Here is a 22,026-nt window from a genome sequence, read left to right on the forward strand (position 1 = left end):
TGAAAGATACCTATAGTGGAAAACTAAAGTTACATGTAAGTAACATTTTCTTTATTTTTCTCTTAACTGGACCGGAGATAGAAAGTTGGTCTGAGACCAGTGATTAAGATACCAGAAGGCATCATGCAAAAAAAATATATATATATTTTTGAGCCCTTTAAAGGGTATTCTCAAAAGTTGCTTGTGCAAGTCAACCATTCATGCGCAAAACATTATCAGCGGGCCATGAAATCCCCATTCCTGCTTCCTGTTTCGTGGTGTTTTTGATGGAAGAAATCAATAAGTGACCAGAGTGGGTCATGGTTATTCTTGAGTGGTTGCCTGGCATAAGTATAAGACCCACACACTTCTAAGTTAGTGAGAATTCACAAAGAGTTTGGATTTCCTTTCTGCAGTGGGAAATTATTCCAGTGGAGAGCAAGCCACAACCTTTGCTGAAGTGGGAAAGGTATTACCCTATTTGAAGGACTTTGGGTAATGTCGTTGACCTTGGGAAAGAGCTTTCACTCCTTTAGATTTTATACTATTAAAGTTGATTGCTCTTCTCATCTTTTTCAATTTTTATGTAAGTATGAATTTATAGAAAGCTGAAGAGTAGGTCTATGAATAGTTGGTACATGCATTTTTGTGAATTGCATTCATGTATTCATATATTATGGACCTTGCAGCATACATAATGGAATGCATCACATAAAACAACAAGTTACATAGAGAAGATGAATCTAGAAGAAAAGCATCTTACAATAAACTATAATAGGAAAATGTGTAGCATAAGCAACAGTAGCAAAGAATAGGACCATTAATGCTCCAGCGGCCTGAAAGTTTGAATTGTATCAGTGTTCTTTTAGGAGGCTGTTCCAAATTATGAATGCTTGACAGGAAAAGGCATGATTGATGTTTTTTTAAATTTTTATTGTGATGCGAATTTCAAGGAGTGGAATTGATTTGCCTCTAGTGTTTTTAGACCTCCTCTGGTGCTGAGTTTTGCGAACCGAGGTGAATTGACTTGTGTGTGATGCAGGTTATTTTTGAGTCAATTCTGGCTATAAATAGGAAACAGTAACTGTTTCTTAAAATGGGTGTGTAGGAGGCTGACTCAGTCTATGGTGCTTGTTTAGGCAAGTGTAACACCCTGCACTAATCTAGACAACCCTTATGGTGATTTTAGTGGTCTTAGACAACCTTATAAAGCTCTCTAAGTGGTAGCAGTGGAGATCAACCTTCTGGCTTAGCCAAGAAGGGGTGTAAAGCAGCTTGTTTTACTAGTACTAATCATATAGTGTAGGTTACGTGAAAAAGAACCACACAGTGTAGGTATAAAAAATAAGTAATTTGTTATAAACACTCACTAACACATTGCAAAATCTCCTACCCTAGATGTACTCACAATACCCACAATACTTTGGTAATAGAACACGTAAGTAGCACAATTACACAATGGTCTCCAGGGGAAGATCAAACCACATACTAAGAAAGTGGAAAACGAACCACGACCTAAGTCGAGACAGGACCCAGAAGAAGTAGAAGAGCTGGGGTCCCAATGAACCACCCAAGGTAAGTACCCAGGAACTCCACACAGGGTGTGTGCAGAGTGGGAACACGCCTGCATGCCTAATACAAGTCAATGGGTAAGTCATGGTTGCAGTTAAGGATGGCCCTTCCCAGAGGACCCTGAAGAAATCCCTGGAAGATGGAAGGTTGGAGAGTCACCCCACTTGTGGATACCTTGGGAAGCAGGATACCTACACCTGGGAAGCCAGGTGCAAAGTGACGTCGGAAACCGCCGTAGACCACAGTGGAGGACTTCAGTGAAGATTAAGCTGGTGAAGAATGTGAGTGAGTCTGGTGGAAACAAAGGTGGATTCAAAATGAGAAGTACTTGCAAGCAGAGGGGACAGATTCTATGTCACTCAGGGATGACCAGGAGGCACAGAAGATGAATGCCTACCGATGTCGGAAATGCAGGAGAGTTGACCGTGACCTTGAATCTGCAGCTGTGTGGACCAGGCGATTCTGTGGAAGACCAGGAGCTGTTCACGAGCTGTCCCATGTCAGATGTCAAGAGCCAAGGAGTTGGGGGCATCATTAAGCCTTGGCAATGGAATCAAACGTAGTAGACAAAAAAGGTGCAGTGTCTGGACCAGCAAGGTCCAAGTGACTCACCAAGAGCAGGTAAGTCAGAGCCGATCCCGAGCAAGCAGGGGAGCCCACTGGAGCCAAAGAAGACCCTCAAGAGGACCCACCGGCCGAAGGCACAGGAGTCGCAAGAGGACCTCGTGCAGCTCACAAATGATGAAGGCCCACGGTGCAGAGGATGCGGTGAGGACGAAGTTCTTGGTAGCAAGAGATGCTTGAGGCTGGAGCTTCTTGGAGCCCGAAGGTCTCTGGTGAAGAGAGTGAACAAGCCTTGACAAGCACAAGAGTACTGCTCTAGCGGTTCCGATGAGAGCTACTGGCTTCCAACTTGCTGTGAAGACCGTGCAGGCGTTGGAGGAGTTTCAGAAGCACCTTTCGTAGTCCGTAGGAGCTCCGGGGCAGCCGACCGGTCAGCTTTGTAGTGGTGCCTGCAGGTGCAGGGAAGTGACTCCTTCACTTCAAAGGAGATTCCTTTGGGTGTCTTGGATGTCCACGAGCCTGTAGAAAAACCTGTTTCACGCCAGAGTGGGAGCCAACGGCTCCCTGAACTGGTTCCAACTGGAGTATGCACGGAGGGCACTAAATGTGCCCTTCTAAGCAGTCTAGTGGCTCTGGCAAGCACCCCCCACCTTGGCCCAATACACTAAGTCCTGTCGGAGAGGTGGTAACACCTCCCTGTGACAGGAAACCTATTGTCCTGCCTTCCCCCGTTCGAGCTTGGCTCAGCAGCAGGAGGGCAGAATCGTGTCTCTAGTCGGCAGCAGCCATAGTTTACTGTCTGGGTGTGGAAGATTGGTACTGGGAGCACTGAGGGCTCCCTGACGGGCTCCACAGTGCATGGAATCATACCTCCAACACCGTTTCCGGTGTTGGAGGTATGATTCCAACATGTTTGATACCAAACACGACCGGGCTCGTTATAGCCAGTTTAGAGTAAGCCATCGCGTAATGACGCATGGCCACTCTATGTATCGTGGCTGATGCACTTACATCTCAGGAGAATGGACTCCGTGGATTGTAGGGGTGTCTTGCTCATGCAGGGTCACCCTCACACTTTTAACCGAGCACCCTGCCTTCAGGATTGAAAGGGCTGCCTTAGGGGTGACCCAATGGTTTTAAGTGCAGTGACCTTAGATATAATACAACTTGTATCTGTTGTAAGTGGTGCTAGCACCAGCTTACACTGGCTGCAATGGCAGGCCTGTAGGCACAATTTGAGTGGTCTCCCATGGGTGACATAATGCATGCTTCAGCCTGTGGGGGACCCCTGGTGAACCTATTCCCTGGGTACCTTAGTACCAAATAGTGGGTCTTATAAGGGTACACCAGTAGCTAATCTGGGGGTGTACCTAGGTATGCACCATGTCCAATTTAGGGAAGAACCACAGAGACTGTGGTTCTGATTAGCAGGATCCCAGTCCGATTAGTCAGAATAACATAATGACACTAGCAAAGAGTAGGGGTAACCACGAGAGCAGATTTTACTTTTCTGCATGGTGTTATACTGTCTGATGTATCGTTTAAGCCCTTCACTAGGCATGCAACAAAGAATAAGATGGCTTTGAGCAGTGCTGCTGAGGTTTCGGTAGCCCAACTAGTATTGTGTTGCCACCATCAAGGTGAGATTGCACCACTGTTCTAAACTCTGCTGGTGGGATGATGGACTTCAGCTGCCTGAGGAGAGAGAGTTGAAAAGAGACAGGCTTGGCCAGCTTAGATATGTGGGGATGCATAGTTAAATACATCTATAGTAAATCTAAGAGATGTACCCGAGGGGACCAATTAGGGGGAGATTCCAGGCAGGGATAACTGGTAGCCAGGACTGTACAGGAGTGGGAACTCTGTTTTGGCTAGGTTTAATTAGGAGAGAACACCCAGTCTGTTGTATTAGTTCGAAAGACTTTAGAAACTTATAGGTTTGAGATTTTCAAGTAACGTTCGTTATCATCTGCATAATATTTATATTCCTTTATTTGACTATAGCATTCCGAGGTTCCACGTACATTTTGATTTTGTAGTGGGGATAATGTAGACCTCAATTTCACTCCACATTTTAGGGGTAAAGTCGGTGATCAAAATTATTTCATTTACACAAATTGAGATATTAAGAAGGAGGAGACCCATTTCAGCACATGAACTTCTATTCCATTTCTTGTGCATAGACTGACGCTGAAACAAGAGGATGGGATAGGCATAAGAACTTACTTTGCGACATGGCCCTCAAGTATCTTGTAATTAAAACCAATGTTTTTATTGCCTTGGCAGTTTTATGGGAAAAATAATTATCTCCTTAAAATACCTGTGCAGTGAGACATTAGGAAAATGATCGGTAGGACCGCTGCGCACTATCACGGCGGTCATGAGACTGGCCAGCAAGCATACAGCGGTCTGACCGCACAATTACGATGCAACCACCGGGCTTGCTGTCGCAATGGGCTCCTTTACACTGTTCTTGTGCTGCGGCTCAGGACAAGGGCAGCAGCTCAAGCCGACATGTAAAGGAGCGCTTCCTGCACATCCATGGAGGTGTATGGGGGCACTACATCTCCTTCCTGGGCCACTTGCAGTGGCCCACAACAGATGGGCTTGTTTGCTGCCCCCACGGACCGTTTCTGACAGCGTTTTCATGGCGATCTTTCTGACATGAAAAGGCTGTCGGAAAGGGATATTGTAATGTGCCGGTGGTTCCTTCCTCGGCTCCCCCTCCATTCGGGATTACGATTCAGACAGCCACCCTGACTGGATCACTGATCCTGTCAGAGGCGGTGGTCTTTCCCCGCAACCGTTTAGGTTCCGACTGCCAGGATTTTAATCCAAAAACAACAGTTAAAGGACAGAATGCAGAACAATGTCATATATTCACCCCAGTACAGAGATCTGGGCCTAAATCCATCGTTTTTTTGCTCACCATGCCATTCCAGTTTGAACCCAGCCATATGCAAATCAGTCTTGACCCTGTGCCCCATGGGAATGGTCCAGCCCGAACTGCCAAGCCAGGTCCTCCCTGGACTGGAAACAAGCATCCTAGGACCGGTTTCGGGCTTTCAGCCCTCGTCAGCCAGGATAGCTTGATTTCAGTGGCATGGAGAGCACGGGACTCACGTCTGAGCATACCTGACCCATACGGGGTGACAAATGCAAAAACAACAGTTAATGAACAGAATACAGAACAATGTCATATATTCACCCCAGTACAGAGATCTGGGCCTAAATCCATCGTTTTTTTGCTCACCATGCCATTCCAGACTGATTTGCATATGGCTGGGTTCAATCAGGAATGGCACGGTGAGCAAAAAAACGATGGATTTGGGCCCAGATCTCTGTACTGGGGTGAATGTATGACATTGTTCTGCATTCTGTCCATCAATTGTTGTTTTTGCATTTGTCACCTTGAGCGGACGGGTATGCTCAGACGTGAGTCATGTGCTCTCCATGCCACTGGAATCAAGCTATCCTGACTGAAGAGGGGTTAAACCCCGAAACCGGTCCTAGGGTGCTTGGTTCCAGGCCAGGGAGGACCTGGCTTGGCAGTTCGGGCTGGACTATTCCCATGAGGCACAGGGTCAAGACTGATTTGCATGTGGCTGGGTTCAAACTGGAATAGCATGGTGAGCAAAAAAACGATGGATTTAGGCCCAGATCTCTGTACTGGGGTGAATGTATGACATTGTTCTGCATTCTGTCCATCAATTGTTTTTAGGATTGTAATCCGGCTGTCGAACTGAAGCACTATTGGTTGTCGGACTACCACTGACGTCCTGTCGGTGTGTGGTCCGACTGACTCATTTCTAAATTACAAGATGTTTGAGGATCATGCTGCAGAGAAACAGCTCTCTTATGCTTATCCTTTTATACACTAAGTTTAATCAATCCACAAAAAATGGGAATAGGTCAGTTGCTGAAAAAGTGTTTTTCCTCCTTCAAGATCTCAGCTCGTTTAAATAGAATAATTTCTTTACTTTCTTTAATTTAATTTACGTGGGTACATATGTTATTCTTAAATTCTGTATTGCTTCTGTTTTTTTTTTTGTTTTTGTTAAATGAAGTGATTTTACAGCTTTGAGCTATTTTCCGGTTTTATATTCATTTTAGAAAACAAAATATATTTCTCATTTGAAGAAGAAGGTAGTGTGGTGGCAGGTTTTTGGCAAAATTAATAATACATGCATAGAAAATACATTTGTTGTAAGTGAATCTAATATGCCTTTAAAAAAATATCTACTTTCTTTATTTCAGATAAACGGCACAGTGACGGAAAATATGTCGTTATCGGATGCAAAGACTTTAATAGAAAGGTCCAAGGGCAAGCTGAAAATGGTGGTACAACGAGACGAGCGAGGAACTCTGCTTAATGTTCCAGATCTTGATGACAGTATTCATTCAGCAAATGCTTCTGAGAGAGATGGTACGTTAAGGACCTTGTGACGATGGTAAGACGAATAGTTGTGGTAGAGAAACTGAGGCTATTGATTCCGGACCTCAGACCGATATACATAAATGGACAAAACCTTTGCTTCAGGGTTTTGAAAAGGATTTCTTATGAACAGCATGCAGTGGAGAAAACCATATTTGAGGCTTATTTGTAGAAACGCATGTGTTAACAGAAGCTTATTTTACCATTGTGGGGTGATCATACACCATCCTATTGCCATTTCATTGAAAAATCAACTTTTATTTAACAGACATTTCAGAAATTCAGTCGCTGGTATCCGATCATTCCAGCCGATCACATGACCGGCCCCGCCGCAGCCGTTCACGGTCTCCTGACCAGAGATCAGAGCCGTCCGACCATTCCAGACACTCTTCACAGCAGCCCAGCAGCGGCAGGTGATTACACGAGACTTTTCTTTTATACTACAAAACTGACCGCAAAGTGCATGCGGACACCTTTAATGACATTAATTCACTTGTATGAATTATTCGACCTTTCTATTCTTTAGCTTCTTGTTTGTTGTTGTTTTGAGTCCATTTAAAGAGTGAATAAAAAACGTTTTCCCGTTGTGCCGAAAGGGACGCAACAGTCCACCCAGGTTTGAGTAATCAGCTCGTTAAAGGGTTGGATTTGCGAGGTTTGTTTCATGTTAGTATGTTCCTTTGATTCTGGTTTAATTCAATTCTGTGGTAGCCAATGTACCGAACTGCAGTCAAAGATGGTTAATCCTGTAACACCTTAACTGCTGAAAGCAGAGTTCAGAAGCTCAAACACGAATACAGGCGAAACAAGAAGAAAAGGCTTTCGAATGGGGTTACTAAAAATCATTTTCGAAAGCAGACTGCTTTTTTAACTAATGAAGGTGGATAGGATTTTCGCTATTTATGACTTTTTATGAGAATTACATTCATGCGTGCTTTTAACGTGTTAATAACATGTTTCTATTTCTCACTCCTATAATGAGTAAAGTAAGATGCCGCTCAGTAGGCTAGGGTCAACCTCGCTACAGCCAGAGCTCAAATTGACACTGTAACATAGTTGTAAAAAATCCAAGGGCTTAATAAACCTCCTTCAAATCTTAACCGCATGTTTGATGTTTTCACACTAACATTGTTCTGTTGCGGCTCCTGTTGCTGCTTTTTCTGATTCTTCTCCCTTCCTTTTCTCCCAATCAGTCCTTTGTTTTTTATTTTAATTTATTTCTTGTCAAAAAGAAAACTGATCCATGCATATACATTCACCGCGGTGGACAATACTCCTGGCATTGACATGTGTTTCATCTTGCCAGCTTTTCCATGACACAGAGCCCCTCTGACTCTTATCCCTTAGTACGAATGACGCAATAGAGAGACATTGTAAAGCTAATACTTTCAAATATCTATAAACTGGACCTGTGTAATAAGTTTCCTCCTTGTCGCCTATCCGCCACCCCTCTATCAGTCTAGGTTCAAGCACCATGTAGTCTCACCTTGCCCTCAATTACAGGCCTACTTCATAGATTCTGTTGTTTTCTCAGCAGTGTCTGTATTTATGTATGGATTTGATAAAATTCGAATAAAGATTATGAAATCGAAATCGTATGCCAGTAAGTCGCTTGTCATGTCTAGGTACCCTTAGCGGGCATGATATGTCTTGGCGATTTGGTGATATGTCACTGCAGAGACTTCTATATCTCTGTATGTAACCAAATCCTTAAGCCAGTCTTCTTTTTTGGGTGTAGTGGTTCTACCTCAGTGTATTGCTGTTCTGCCTTTTGTAGCAGGAATGACATTGACACAAATCACCAATGACCGGTTGGAATCATCTTCTCAGTCTGGTAGAATTGTCAATGCTTGCATCTCAGGTCGGTATCCCATCATGTCTGAAATAGTATGTATAATCTCATTCCAGTGGTCAGAGATTGGCTGTCAAGACCAAGCAAGGTGCAGAAAACCCGTGAGCCTCTCCACACTGGGGGGAGATGTAGGATCTGGCAGGTGTGTTTTGTGCTGTTTCTCTGGAGTGAAATACATCCGGTCTAAGAAATTAAAGCGAGTAACTTATATTTATGGTTTATGGATACCCTTCTAATCTGTGTGCACCAATACTTCTACCCGGTTAGTGTCCTGTCAATCTCAGACTGCCACGCTTGTCTGTGGTACACGTGCCCTACCACCCTTGACATGGAAATTAGGGTCTAAAGCTTGGTAGAGTCTGTGAATCTGATCACTTGAGTCACAGGATCCAACCTGTGTGGCTGCCCTAGAAACCCTGCAAAAACCAAAGGAAATGATGGACGGAGTGTTGAACATTGCAAGCACTCACCCCCAGTCAACTGATCTGGGTTTAATCCATCGCCGTTCTTTAGCCCACTCTGCCACCCCAGTTCAGATATGGCCATATGCAAATCAGTCTGACCCTGTGCCTCATGGGAACAGTCCAACCCGAACTGCCAAGCCATGTCTTCCCTGGACCGGAAACAAGCTTCCTAGGACCGGTTTCTGGCATTACAGCCGTCTTCAGCCAGGCTTGCTTGAATCCAGTGGCAAAGTGAGCAAGGAACTCACGTCTGAGCATACCCTGCCAACTTATGGTGAACAAAGCAAAAACCAAAGGTAATGATGGACGGAGTGTTGAACATTGCAAGCACTCACCCCCAGTCAACTGATCTGGGTTTAATCCAACACCATTCTTTAGCCCACTCTGCCACCCCAGTTCAGATAGTGCCCTAGAAACCCTGGCAACTTTTCCTGCACTTTCTTTTGTAGGTGGAAAGAAGTAAATATGTCTAATGGGGTAGGATCATATTGGTTCTTGAATTGATTTTTGAATTGTAATGAACTTCCAATTGGGGTATAGATGTGCCAGATCCGTCTGCCCCACTTTGGATAGTGTCTATATCACCATAGGTTATCTAGTGAGTGGTCGGTGTGGAGTGCAGGTCAGAGTGATAGCTAATGAATATAGGCTTAAGAAACCGGTCGATGAGCTCCACGTTTTCCATGCCCAGCTTGTTACAGGCACTATAACCTTCCCTCTGATAACCCAACCCGTCTCTGCAGTCTTTGCTGCAACAGCAATTCAAGTGGGGCATCGTCAGTCTGCTCTCTCTCTGGCATAAAATATGGAAGCCATCTATCTGGTGCTGCCACCACCTGGTGTAATGGCTCTGAGCTACTAAGTAGTATAGTTCTAAGAAGGACACCTCAAACTGCCCTCTTTTGTAGTGAAGTGTCACAATCGCCCATCGTATTCACAGCTGCCTACTCGCTCAGTCAAATCCCATCATCAGAGACCGAAGATTCAGGATTTTTTTTTGTATGATATATTCATGGACTCAAGGCTACTAAGAGTTAAGGGTGAGAGAGGACACCCCTGTCTGGTGCCTCTACCCACCAGGAATGGGTCCGACATCAAACAGTGCACTTGCACTCGGACTGGTGATTTCGTATATAACATTGCGATTGTTTCTAAGAACCAGTCTCCAATACCAGCTTATGCAGTATGGGCCTTACATAATGCCGCACTAAGGAGTGCAAGACCTTGACATCTAAAAAAAAATAAACGCCTCCAACTCCAGGTGCAGATGATGTTGAGTAGCAAATGATGTGCATAAATTATTTGAAGTTGATCTATGTGGTAAGAATCCTGACTGAATAGAGGAAATCGTGTCTTCCATAAGTAGAGACATTCAGTTTGCTACCATCTTTGCTAGGCTTTTGTTATCAAGGTTAAGCAATGATAGTGATCAGTAAGAGGCACGATTTGTGGGAGCTTTCATGGATTTTAGCAGCATTATGATGAATATTGCCTCACAAAGTGTGAGGCAGGGTTGTTTGGTTGCTTGGTGTGTTATTGGGAGATTGATCCCCTTCAAGCCACATTTTCTGAAGTGTTACTTTTTCTTGTGTGTTGAGCCGAGCAAGAACTTACTTTGGGCACAGTTAAAGGTGGCTTGTCTGCACTTTTGGCTTTGTAGCATTTGCTGGATCAGCCTTTTCTGTTAAAATCACTTGTTGTGATTCGTTTTTTGAAGGGTTTGCAACATATGTTTCCGCCTACACCCTTCAGCATGCCTCAGTAGGATCTCAATCTAGTCTGTTCCTAATTTGTACTCACCTTAAACCGCTGCACAATGGTCCTTTGCGCTACATGCTTTAAAGACAGTTTTCATCACAGATATAACATCGACAAGGTGTGTGAGTGAACTACAGGTCCTCTCTACCATACACAACATTCTTTCTGGATAAGCTGGTGTTGAGGACCAGAGCCTCCTTTCTCTCAAAAGTGGTAACTCCTTTTCTCATCGGGAAAAACATCATCCTTCCATCATTTTTTTCTCCACCTCACCCTTCTAAGGAGGAGAGACTCCGTCAGCTGGATCCTAAAGAGCTCTCACCTGCAAATTTGATTGTTTCAGGGAACATTGTGTAATGATCAGCTTTTTGTTGGATTTGCTGCAGCAAAAGAGCAGAGCAGTGGCAAAAACAAACTGTTTCTCCATAATCTGCTATGCACTGGCTAAAAAGCAGCCCCCAGAAGGCTTGTGGGCTCATTTCACCGGGACTAGGGTTGCCACCACTACTTTGGCACATGGTGTCCTTCTTCTGAACATTGGCGAACCTGTTACATGAGCGTTGCTCCACATGAAAGCATTGTTGTCTGGATAGCAAGTTCCAACGAAAGGAGCACTTTACTCACTTGGTCCTGCAGGACTCTGGTTTGTGCCACTTCAAAGACACAACACCTAAAGTCTACTGCTTTAATTTCTGTTTAAAAGAAGATAAGGTTTACCTTTAGTAACACTCTTTCTGGTGGATATTCCATCTAACTGCTAATTCCTCACTGACTCTCCTGCCTTCATGGTCAATGAACTGGACTCTTTTCTGTCTAAAAGCTCCAACGTGTAAAGATCTGCGCACTGGTCAAGAGCTATCTGCTGTTGTCTCTGGGGCCACGGTCAGCGTAGAAAGTAACTGACGTCAGTTTGCATGAGTAGAGCTTATATGCGGTTCTGAATGTCACTTCTGGAGTGGAACAACGGGGCGGAGTTGCACGTTGTTACCTACCAACACTTAGGGGTTATGCTTGAAATTCTGGATCCAGTCTGATGCCTGAGGCATTTTCAAAAGGTGAGGAAGCTGCGGTCAGAGTATCCACCAGAAAGTGTGTTAAAGAAGTTAAGTAACTTGTTCTTCAGGACCAGATGATGGCCAATCGGCATTCTTTAAAAGGGAATGATTATGGTTCTTTGTACAGAAGTGGAAGAGATTTAACCTCTTGAAGTGCAGCACTAACGGCGTGCAGAACTAACGGCATGCGACCCACAGTTCCTATTAAATGGTGCTTATGCAAAGATATGTGAAAATACCCGCAACTTCGAGAGGATTCTTATTGCTATTGTTAGTATTTGTTAGTAGCATTTGTTCGGTAGCCATGCCTGGCCTACGTTTTGAGTTGGTGGTTTTCTGCTTGGATCAAGATTACTCAGTGCTTGTTCATGACCTTCAACCCACAATGTGCAATGTTTGAGTCCAAGCAGAACCCCTGGCCACACACAGTCTGTGGGGTTAAGAGACTTTCGGAGGTGCTTGCGCCGCATTGATCTTGAGCCTGCTGTGGATTAGTCGTCACCTCAGTCGTGGTCCAAATGCATAACTAAAGATCTTACCTTCTAACTTCAGGAGTTCACACTTCTCACAGCATCGACTGAGTCTGTCTCTCGTTTTTAGTCAAAGCGCCCATCGATGTAATCTGACCGCACCGGGAGCGATTGGACCCTTTTTACACAGATTGTACCTGTTCTGAAAAATATCAAACACCAGGATTAATAAACCGACAGGTTCAGCTTTAACATGTGTTGAATTGTAAAGAGAAAGTGTGTTGGTTGTAAAGTTTTGTGATATAAAGAGAAACAAGGAAAGAAAAAGAGCAAAAAAAAAAGGAGGAAAGAGAGAAAGAAGAGAAAAGTGGTGCAGAGATAGAGTAAAAATGGGTGTTATAAGAAGGGTGAGTGTGAGGATAGAAATGTAGTAAAAGGTGACCATAGTAAGTCAGATTTAATCTTTAGAAAAATGGAAGAATGAGAAACAGAAGCTATTCTGTGTTCATCACAAATCAAATTCCACCAGAGTAAAAAGGAAAGCTTGGAATGATCTTTCCAACATGTTAATATAACTTTTAAGGCAATAGCAATAAAAAGGTCAAATAAAATAGTTTTGTAGGGGAGGTGATCATAGTCAGCAGATATGGTACCTAAAAAAATATTGTGAATAGCAAAAGGAACATCACAAGAAAATATCAAGAGACATTTCGACCATATAGCTTTCCCAAAGTCATATACCTTGGGACAATAATAAAGTAAGTGCATCAACGAGCCTTCCGAAGAGTGGCAGGACCAACATAACGGAGGGATAGATTGGTCAATTTTATGGATCAAAAAGAGGAGTAATTACAACTCTGTTATAAATAAAATATAGGGATTGTGTAGTACTGGCAGCTTTATCCCATTGATAAACAGTAAGTGATTGAGAGAAGTCTTGTTCCCAAAGTAATTCAATAGGAAATGTATTGCTAGTACTGATAGGAGTGGATAAAGTTTTATATATAAATGAGGCACTAGGAGTAGGATCAAGGGGAGTCTGAAATAAGGGTGTAACAGGAGTAAAAGTGGGGATAGGATCGGAATTAAAGTTTTGTAAAAAGAATTGGAGAACAGAGGGATAATGTATCATATTGAGGAAGGCAAGAATCAGGAAAGTTAAATTTCTCTTGTAATTGGGGAAAAGGGTAGAATTGAATTGTTAACGATCGACTGGTGTACATAAAAAATGCCTTTCTCTTTCCAATGTTTGTAGTAGAAAGATTTATGGCGAAACTTAATAAATTTAATAAACCATATAGAGGAGGAAAGAAAGGATTGGTAAGAATCAAACCCATGGAAAAAAGAGTATGTAATAGATGGTGAGAGTATTTTAAGATCGGATACTTATCACCTATTTTTAAGCATGCTGATATTTCGTGAAGTGCAGGTCTAACCCCAGTAACCTCTTGGTAACCTATCTGGGTTTGCTTTCAAAATGTTTATTTTTATTATTTTTAGCATAAGTAGTATGTTTATTTTTACTGTATTCCATATATGTGTCTTTAACCTGCCAGTGTTTTGTTTGTGTGTTTCAGGATCAATACTTTACGTTCATGCTAAAGACCTTTTCTCCCCCCCATAGCTTGCTTTTTGCCTTCCTGTTAGGTAGCCTGGCTTGGTTTCAAGCTTCTGCTGCCACCTAGCGGCACTAATGTAGTTGATAGAGATATGCAGGTTTCCGATGAATGACGCTTTGAATGAAGACCGTAACGAAAGGACCTCTATTATGTGGCTGAGTTTCTGATTTAAGTATGTAATTTCTGAAACGTTATTTTGTACGTAAATGTTGATGTATTCTGTTAACATGTCAGTATGGTTTGAAAATTAATTCTCTTGTTTAGTTTAGATAAAAAAGGCGAATACGTGTAGATAATGTTTGGAATAAGTAATTGAAGAAAATGAAGCTTTTCTCCAACGATCTCTTTCCTCTTCAACCCGTTTAGTCACCGAAGTCGAGACGAGGACAGGATAGCAAAACCTGGAGCTGTCTCTACACCTGTGAAGTCTACGCAAGAGACCCCTCTATCAAAAACGGCGGAAGAGGCTTTTATTGAAATACAGACACCGCCTCTGCCAGGTACCTTTAGTGACAAATTAACATTGCGCCCCTGGTCGGAAGTGCAACGGAATCGCCGTTGTATTTTTGGTGATTGCACTGCTTGGGTTCAGTTTACCTTTAACCTTTTTCTGAAGTTCAGTTTTCCCAAGTTTTCGTGTGGCCTGTGTTTTTCTCTTAATGTTTTAGAGCTTTAGTTACATTTCTTACAGGGCCTGAACATTGATTTATTGGAACACCGACCTAGGTTATACGCTCAGAATAACCCAATTCCTTCTCTGTGTAGGCCGATGTCGAACTTTTTTCTTTTTTTTTAATTCACAGTGACCTATTTCTTTTTAACACGTATGCCTTCCAAGTCTTGTATCTTACCTAACTGTAAGTATTTTTGCAATTTTAGGGCAGTTTACGGCTGAAACCCAAATTGTGTTGATATTTCTTTCATGTTGACCGTATCAAGGGAAATACTGTTTTCTTATCTTTTCATTCAATTGCTCAGTTTGTAGTGTTTCTCAGACGTGAAAACCAACGGACGGTAATGTTAGCCAGAGAAATATTACCCTCCATTCACAAAGTCTGTCAATGGCAAATATTTCTACAATTTCCTAAGACTCCTGGTCTGCACAAGTGCTAATGCAAATGCCACCACTCTACAAAGAGACTGTTGATATAATTCCCTCCTCCCTCTATGGTTACATAGGCGATCTTACGGGAAATTGGGTTGTTTACGTTATTTTTTGCTTGACATGTTTAAAACAATGCTGTATCTCTTCTAACTCTCACCCAGGAAGTGCCAGAGGGGAAGGTGGAATGCTGGTATACCAGATATTCCTATGTGTGCTATAGATTTGGATTCCTTGTAGATGCTATACTGGACTCTGTATAGGCAAGATACGTTAGACCAAAGTGTTGCTGAAATCCCATTTTTGGCTCATTTGCCAAAAAGTCCAGATATTTTAATTTTCCATTCCACGTGCTATTTGTTGGTGATTGATAGACGTGTCTCCTATTGACTGGCATAACATACGATCATACTACAACCTTCTTTTTTTTGTTTTTTTTGTTGAGAGACAAATATTTATTGTAGTTGTTAAGATTTTAAGTGTAGTGACACCATACATGTACATGAACACACAAGGTTTTCCATTCACCGACTCGGAATCCTCACTTTCTAAAGGAATTAGTTTCAGCGATCCCTCTGTGTCTTTTGGGGGGAAAATACTCTCTCTCTGTCTCTCGTGCTCTCGCTCTCCTCCACACACTTCAATAAAATGATGGAACGTTCATAGCTAAATATAGATGTTTTACTCTATGAAATATAGTGACTTTGTGTTTTCTAAACACCACTTCCCAAAACACCCTTTATACAAATATTTTTGCCGTATGCTGCCTTATACTGATTATTCCCTAAACTCCACTATCATCCTCGGTAACTCTCAGCCACTCGTCGCATGCCTGTCACTCATCACTTCCCTCATCCTCTTAGATTGTCAAGGCTATTTAAGTTCAAACTTCTCAAATGAGCAGGTCTCATCTTACAGTCTTCTTATCTTGCCTCTCGCTTGTCACTTTCCCAGTTTCAAAGTGATTCCTGTTTGTCCACTGACTAAAAAGAACTGATTTCTCCTTTTTGTCTCTAACCACATTATCTCCGCAGGACATTCCAAGCTATTCCCTAAATATCTTTCTTGATTTTTCCTTCGATTTTTAAATTATTGTTCCACCACTCCTTGGCAAACCGTGCTCACATGGTATATAGGTCAACTGTCCGATTTCTCCAAGCACATCTACTCAGTATCCTGGTTTGGCTACTCTTGTCTGACCAGCCCTCCCCGCTCTATTGCTGCCCAGGGCACCATTCTTCTGTTCTAAGAATAGACACCAGTTTCTTTTCTTCAGGCATCTCTTCTTTTAGATGTTACTTACAATCTCTAGCCTCTCACTTTTACACTGCATGATTCGATTTCTTATTGTCTAGCGGAGTCTTAAATCTTGATGCCATCTGTTTCTCTTCACATCAATTCTTCTAAAACTTAAGTCGTCAAGTTCCCTGACTATTCCCAATCTTCTCCACATTTTTTCTCCTCCATCATTCTGCCCCTATGTTTATAATCTTGGTGTTATGCTTAACCTATGCGTTAAGTGTGACTAGTTCATTTCCCGCACTTGCTTCCAGCTTGTTAATCTATGCATCACTCATATTCTATGCTGCTAAACTTCTTATTCAAACTTTTATTATTCTTGACTAGACAAATTCTCCTTTTTAGCGCCCACATAATGCAAGATTTAAGCCTTTGTCCCATTAACCTGCTTCACTGTAACCTTCAAATTCATTCCCTTCCGACATTCATTCCGTCGTACTTCCCTAATTGATTCGCTTGCTAAGAAATTTGAAGTACAAACCACTTGTTTGGTTTCTGGGAACTACTTTATCAGAAACCGTATACAGTTGATATATTTTCCTCCCATAGTCGCCTATCCTTGTTTCGTTAATCGTTGTGAGTAATCCACCTTCTACTATAACATGCCCAATCCAGTGTGAACTACCATCAAAAGCCTTTAAAAAAGAAAACCTGATCAAACGAACAGCGCCAGCACATATACATAAAACCAGTCTTGCACAGTTCTCAATACCAGATCAGCAGTGAGAAACAGGTGTTAACTACTCACTACATGTTTTATCATAGTCCCCGTTGAATCAAAGGAGCATGCTTCACCTCAAAATGCAAAACTATCTCGGTTGTTTCAATGTCAAAAAGCTGCTCTATCCTGTCTTCACAGATTTTCTCCAGTAGTGCAAAAAACTAGTTTGGTCAAATCACTCCATCGATCCTGGACATAAGAATGAAGTGTAATAATGATGGAAAGCTATAGGGATTAGTTTATTAGCGGTGGTTACTTGGCGGTACATGACAAGATTGTATATATAAAAATATTTTATACATTGTTGACTCGCCGAGAAGTCCTTCAACACCTCATCAAGCACTATACAAATCCAAATGCTTCCCTCTTCCATCCCTTCACTAGCCTTTCAATCCAAATAACAGACTAACGTGTTCACCGCTCAAATGAATTTCATATTTCCCTAGACCAATTCACCACTAATACTGTTTGGGTTCCGGAGTAGCGTGCTACCCGTCTAAAACCTCCTCAACCCCTCAGGGGTAGCAAGCACTTTATAAATGCTAACCTTTCCCTCTGCTATCCATTCCACTATCCTTCTCAATCCAGATAATGGACTAACATATCCACTGCTCAAATTAATTTCATATTTCACTATACAAATGCACCACTGATCCTTTTGGGTTCAGGAGTAGTGTGCTACTCGCCGAAAATGAGCTTTGACGCCTCATCAGGGGTAGAATGTGCTACATAAATGCAAATCTTTCCCTCTTCTATCCCTCCACTATCCGTTCTCAATCCATATAACAGACTAACATATCCACTGCCCAAATTAATTTCATATTTCACTATAGTAACTCACCACTGATCCTTTTGAGTTCCAGAGTAGCATGCTACTAGCCAAAAAACGCTTTGACGCTTCGTCAGGGGTAGTAAGCTCTATATAAATGCAATTACAAGTCAATTAGCATAACATATACTGTATAGTTGCCTGTAGCCTTGTCTTTATTTGGTTCTAAGGATGCCACAGCTATATAGAGCGAAACAAGTTGATTCTAATAATTTTGGCGGAGTCTTAGTGTACATAATGAACTCTGAGCTGATTAATTTAGACAGCAAGGAGCAAATAATATACAGATGGATCTTTGTCTGACTCCTTGCTTCTTGTGGACTACCTCAAGGTGGATTATGGATGAAAAATCTTCTAATTACCTACACATTGAAAGATGGGCAACAAGGGGCAAGGAAGAGAATTGGTTTTGCAATATTTTGATGTTTAACGTGTGTATATATTTATGTGTAGATATATAAGTTTTGTTTGTCAGCAAAATAAAGAAAATAAGTTCTAAGAAGAGAACATTTTTAAATGCAGCAGTGTATTTGGCATTGTGAATGAACTGTTGACTAGACTGATATATTCAGACGGATAATAATTGATTTCCTTGTTTGACAAAAATAATAGCTTTCAATCTATCCTCATAGTTTCCATCATTATTACACTTAACGTTTTTTTCCAGAGCAGAGACTTGACATTCATTCTAAAATCGCACCTCCGCCTCACCAAACATTTACACCAACCCTGTCAACCTTTCATAGAATGTCTCGCCCCATGATTACAACCATTTCCTCGCTGAAGGTGTTTAGTTTGCTGGATGAGAACTGATTGTTTTTCATAATTTGAATATTTTGCCATCTAGTAGCAAAGGGAGAAAGTATACATTTTTTTTTTTTACAAAACGTATCATTTTTGTTGTGAACCGTGAGGGGATGCGCCCAAAAGTAGATTTGTCATGATATAGACCTGATGTGTATGTTTTATGTTAGAGTGGGGTGTAGGTTCCAAGATAATGAATCTATTCCTCCCATTTTATTTTAATATCATATCAAAGAAAAACATTTTCTATGTATCCCACTTTGAAGTTTGATCAGTGCCATATAACTTAGCTAAGTCACCTCTTCTGCTTTTCTCATGTATCACCTGCCAGCCGACCTATTCCTCCTAAAATGAAACTGGAGGCAATAGTGGCCCTGTTTGCACAACTTCTGCTGTAGGTTCTCTGTGGAGCAACGATGGCGGGTCTCACAGTATGCACTTTACAGTGCATTTGAAATTTCAGACATGGCACCTGTACATTCCAGAATTATCTTCTCTTGCACCCTCCTTGTCTAAGTCAGTCTGTTACAGAATAAATATATCCGTATTGGATTGCAACCTGTTGTGGAGCTTTTCGTATGTCTGTTTTTTTGTGTGTGTGTTCCCTGTCCATGGCAACTGTGCCTGCGTTTGGTGTGTATGTGATATTTCCATGCTTGCAGTGTTTACACGTGCACCAATTCAAATACTTAATGGTGGCACTTTTATCATGAGCAGGGCAAAACAGTTTTGCACATGTGGCCCCTCTGTGTGTGCAAAGTGGCATAGAAGGCACTTTAGTCAATCTATGATTTAAGTGCCTATTCACAGACGGAGCAGAGAATCACTCAAACCTGCAATGTCAGTCTATACAACCTAAGACAGTGTGAGACAGGTGATGAGATCTTGGGTATTTACAGGGATGAGCTGGGCATTCCTTTTTCCAAGCAGAGTACAAAGCATATCATAGTGGGCATCAGTGTAACAGGTTCCTATGTTGTCTCCCCATATATCTTCTCAGCACCAGAATTACTCCTATGGTAAAAGCACAAGAGCACCTTAGAGAGGCATGACTTGACAAATAATTTACTATATCAGTGTCCCTTCCTGCACCCTTGTTCTGTTTGAAACTGAGGCATCATGCAACAGCACAGGGACAGTTTCAATGCTCCAAAGCCCAATCAATGACTTCTTCTGTACTTTGATCCCCTGCTAATCCACACACACAGGATTGTTCCCGGACGCCTTTCATCCACGTTAATGCTATAAGAATACCACATATATACAAGCCAGAGAATGACCCGAAAAAGGATGAACTATTTATCCAGGGCAGTATTTTGTTTACTTTGCACTGTACTGCTTTGAGCTATATTATTCACATTAGGAATACAAAACTGTATGTATTAGAATGACAAGTATAAATACAGGATTGTACAGGATTGATTTGGCTAATGCTAGTTCAACAGAGTTCAAGTTCTCCGGTAAATGTTCAAGACAGTTGAGGAGTGTTTTGACTTTGAAGAGCAGCCTTGAGTTACCAGATGGTCACCTTCTCCGTAGATGATAGATGGACCTTCTCATTAGATAATAGAAAGACTTAAAACAGTTACAATTTGTATTACTTAGCTTCTCTATCTTTGCAGTGAGAGAAGAGCATTGGCTTTCAGTGGCACATAAAAAAGCTCAATCACTCTTATGCCAGCCCGTAACAAAACAGACATGGGCATATTTATTTTTTGATCATTCTCGACAAATACATACAATTATTATATAACACATTGGGGGGAATTCAATTGAAAGATCTAGAATTTACTCATGCCCTTATATACAGCTTTGAACAAAATGCAGTGAGTGTTTATGGCTGTCTGATTATAGTGTTTAGCTGACTGGTTGTAGATAACAATGTGTCCCCAATACTTTATATGTGTTATGAGAGGAACTTGCCGTTCGTAACTCACCCTAGCTTCTTGGACTCAGTTGATGCTGAAGCTGTACGGCTGGAGTCATCTTAGACACAAATGATTGAATGAGTATACAGAAACCTGGATCGCCTCCATGTTAGTAGTATAAGGGCACGTGCTCTCTCATGTGCAACATGGTGAGCTCTCATGACATGCACAGAGAATAGTCCCTCTGAAGAGTACCATATTTGAAACCCAAGGCCCTGGGTTGACTGACAGATGTCCCAGCAATCAAATCTAAACTGTGCCTGGCTGGAAAACACGGAAACTTACTTGGAAGAATGCAACACAGATCACACAGACTTTTATTGCTGCTCAGTTTCAACAGACCTGCACCCCTTAGTTGTAAACCCAAACTTGCCCCAAGGATTTTTAGCAGCAGAAAAACATTTATATGCAAACTCCAGATGATGCCAGATATTTACCTAATTGGGTTATTTGCAATAAAACAAAGACATTGGGTTTCATGACACAATCTCGTTTTATTTTTTTAGCTGGTTACTATACTAAAGAAGCCTTAAAGACCCGTCTGAAAATGAAGGAAATGCACACCTTTTGAAAACTCTTAGGGTCAGAGTCCCTCAGTGTTAATTGAAGGAACAATCTCAAAGAACTTGGGTTGAGTATTGTTGTGAAAGAGGCCAAAGCTTGATCATGCCTGCTCTGTGACCAGGGTTCCTGTTCTGACAGGCAGGACTGATGAGCACCAATGTCTAATAATTTGTGTGCATGAATGGTATGGATCCCACCAATGGTATTCATTCCAGCCTGCTTGTATCTCTACAATCACATTTCTGCAGACAGATTCATCAGGACAGTGCAGCACATGCCACCTGCCTTCCTGATCATTTAAGCAGCTAACAGACCTCATAATAAAAATTTGGCATACACATTCTAAGTAGGACTTCATGGCCAGGTGAGCTGCATCAGGGGTCACATGTTGGCCTTTGGGCTTTGTGATAAACCAAATATGGACCATGCACAAATCTAATTTTGCATAGAATGGTTATCCAGTGATTTCTTTTCTTTTTTTGGTTGGGGCGGGCGATATTGGTCCATATCACGGACACTGCAAAACATTTTGAACAAAAGACCATGAAGGAACAATAAACTGAGAATTTCTTGGTATGTCTGCATCACAAGCATACCATAAATCATAAAATACTTAAAGTAGAATAATTGAAGAGAAAAATAAAAAGTCTGTAGGCCCTGATAGTAAGGTATGCCGGTAGATGGTAGATCACTTGACCTAAGGCTTCAGAAAGAAGATAGAGCAAGTTGCTTTTTAAAATGTACAATCTCATATCTTATATGTTGTAAGACAGAAAGAATACATGACATGTTAATCCAAGCACAAAGATATAAATGTTTTATCCGATAGACTACTAGCCGCAGATTCCTTAACGTAGAATTATCCCCAGGCATGAGACTGGATCTGGAAAACGTTATGCCCAGCATCCATGCACGCCGGGGGGGACGGCATCAGGCGACTCCGCCCAGGCGTCATGCGCGTACGTGACATCAGCGAGGTCACACAAGTCCCACCCCGGCGCGCCTACGTCA

General features: G+C 42.0%; 1 protein-coding gene across 14 annotated transcripts in view; it reads left to right on the forward strand.

Moving 5' to 3' along the window:
- Positions 1–22,026, forward strand: part of TJP1 (tight junction protein 1) — a 1,155,396-nt gene that overhangs the window by 796,398 nt on the left and 336,972 nt on the right. For all 14 annotated transcript variants that reach the window (XM_085644067.1, XM_085644073.1, XM_085644075.1 and 11 more), the window contains 3 exons: positions 6,373–6,541; positions 6,819–6,963; positions 14,135–14,268. In XM_085644067.1, coding sequence (XP_085500193.1) covers positions 6,373–6,541; positions 6,819–6,963; positions 14,135–14,268 — 448 coding nt within the window. The remainder of the gene's footprint in view (positions 1–6,372; positions 6,542–6,818; positions 6,964–14,134; positions 14,269–22,026) is intronic.

This window comes from Triturus cristatus, chromosome 3_1 (assembly GCF_964204655.1).
Source record: "Triturus cristatus chromosome 3_1, aTriCri1.1, whole genome shotgun sequence".
NCBI classification, from domain to species: Eukaryota; Metazoa; Chordata; class Amphibia; order Caudata; family Salamandridae; genus Triturus; species Triturus cristatus.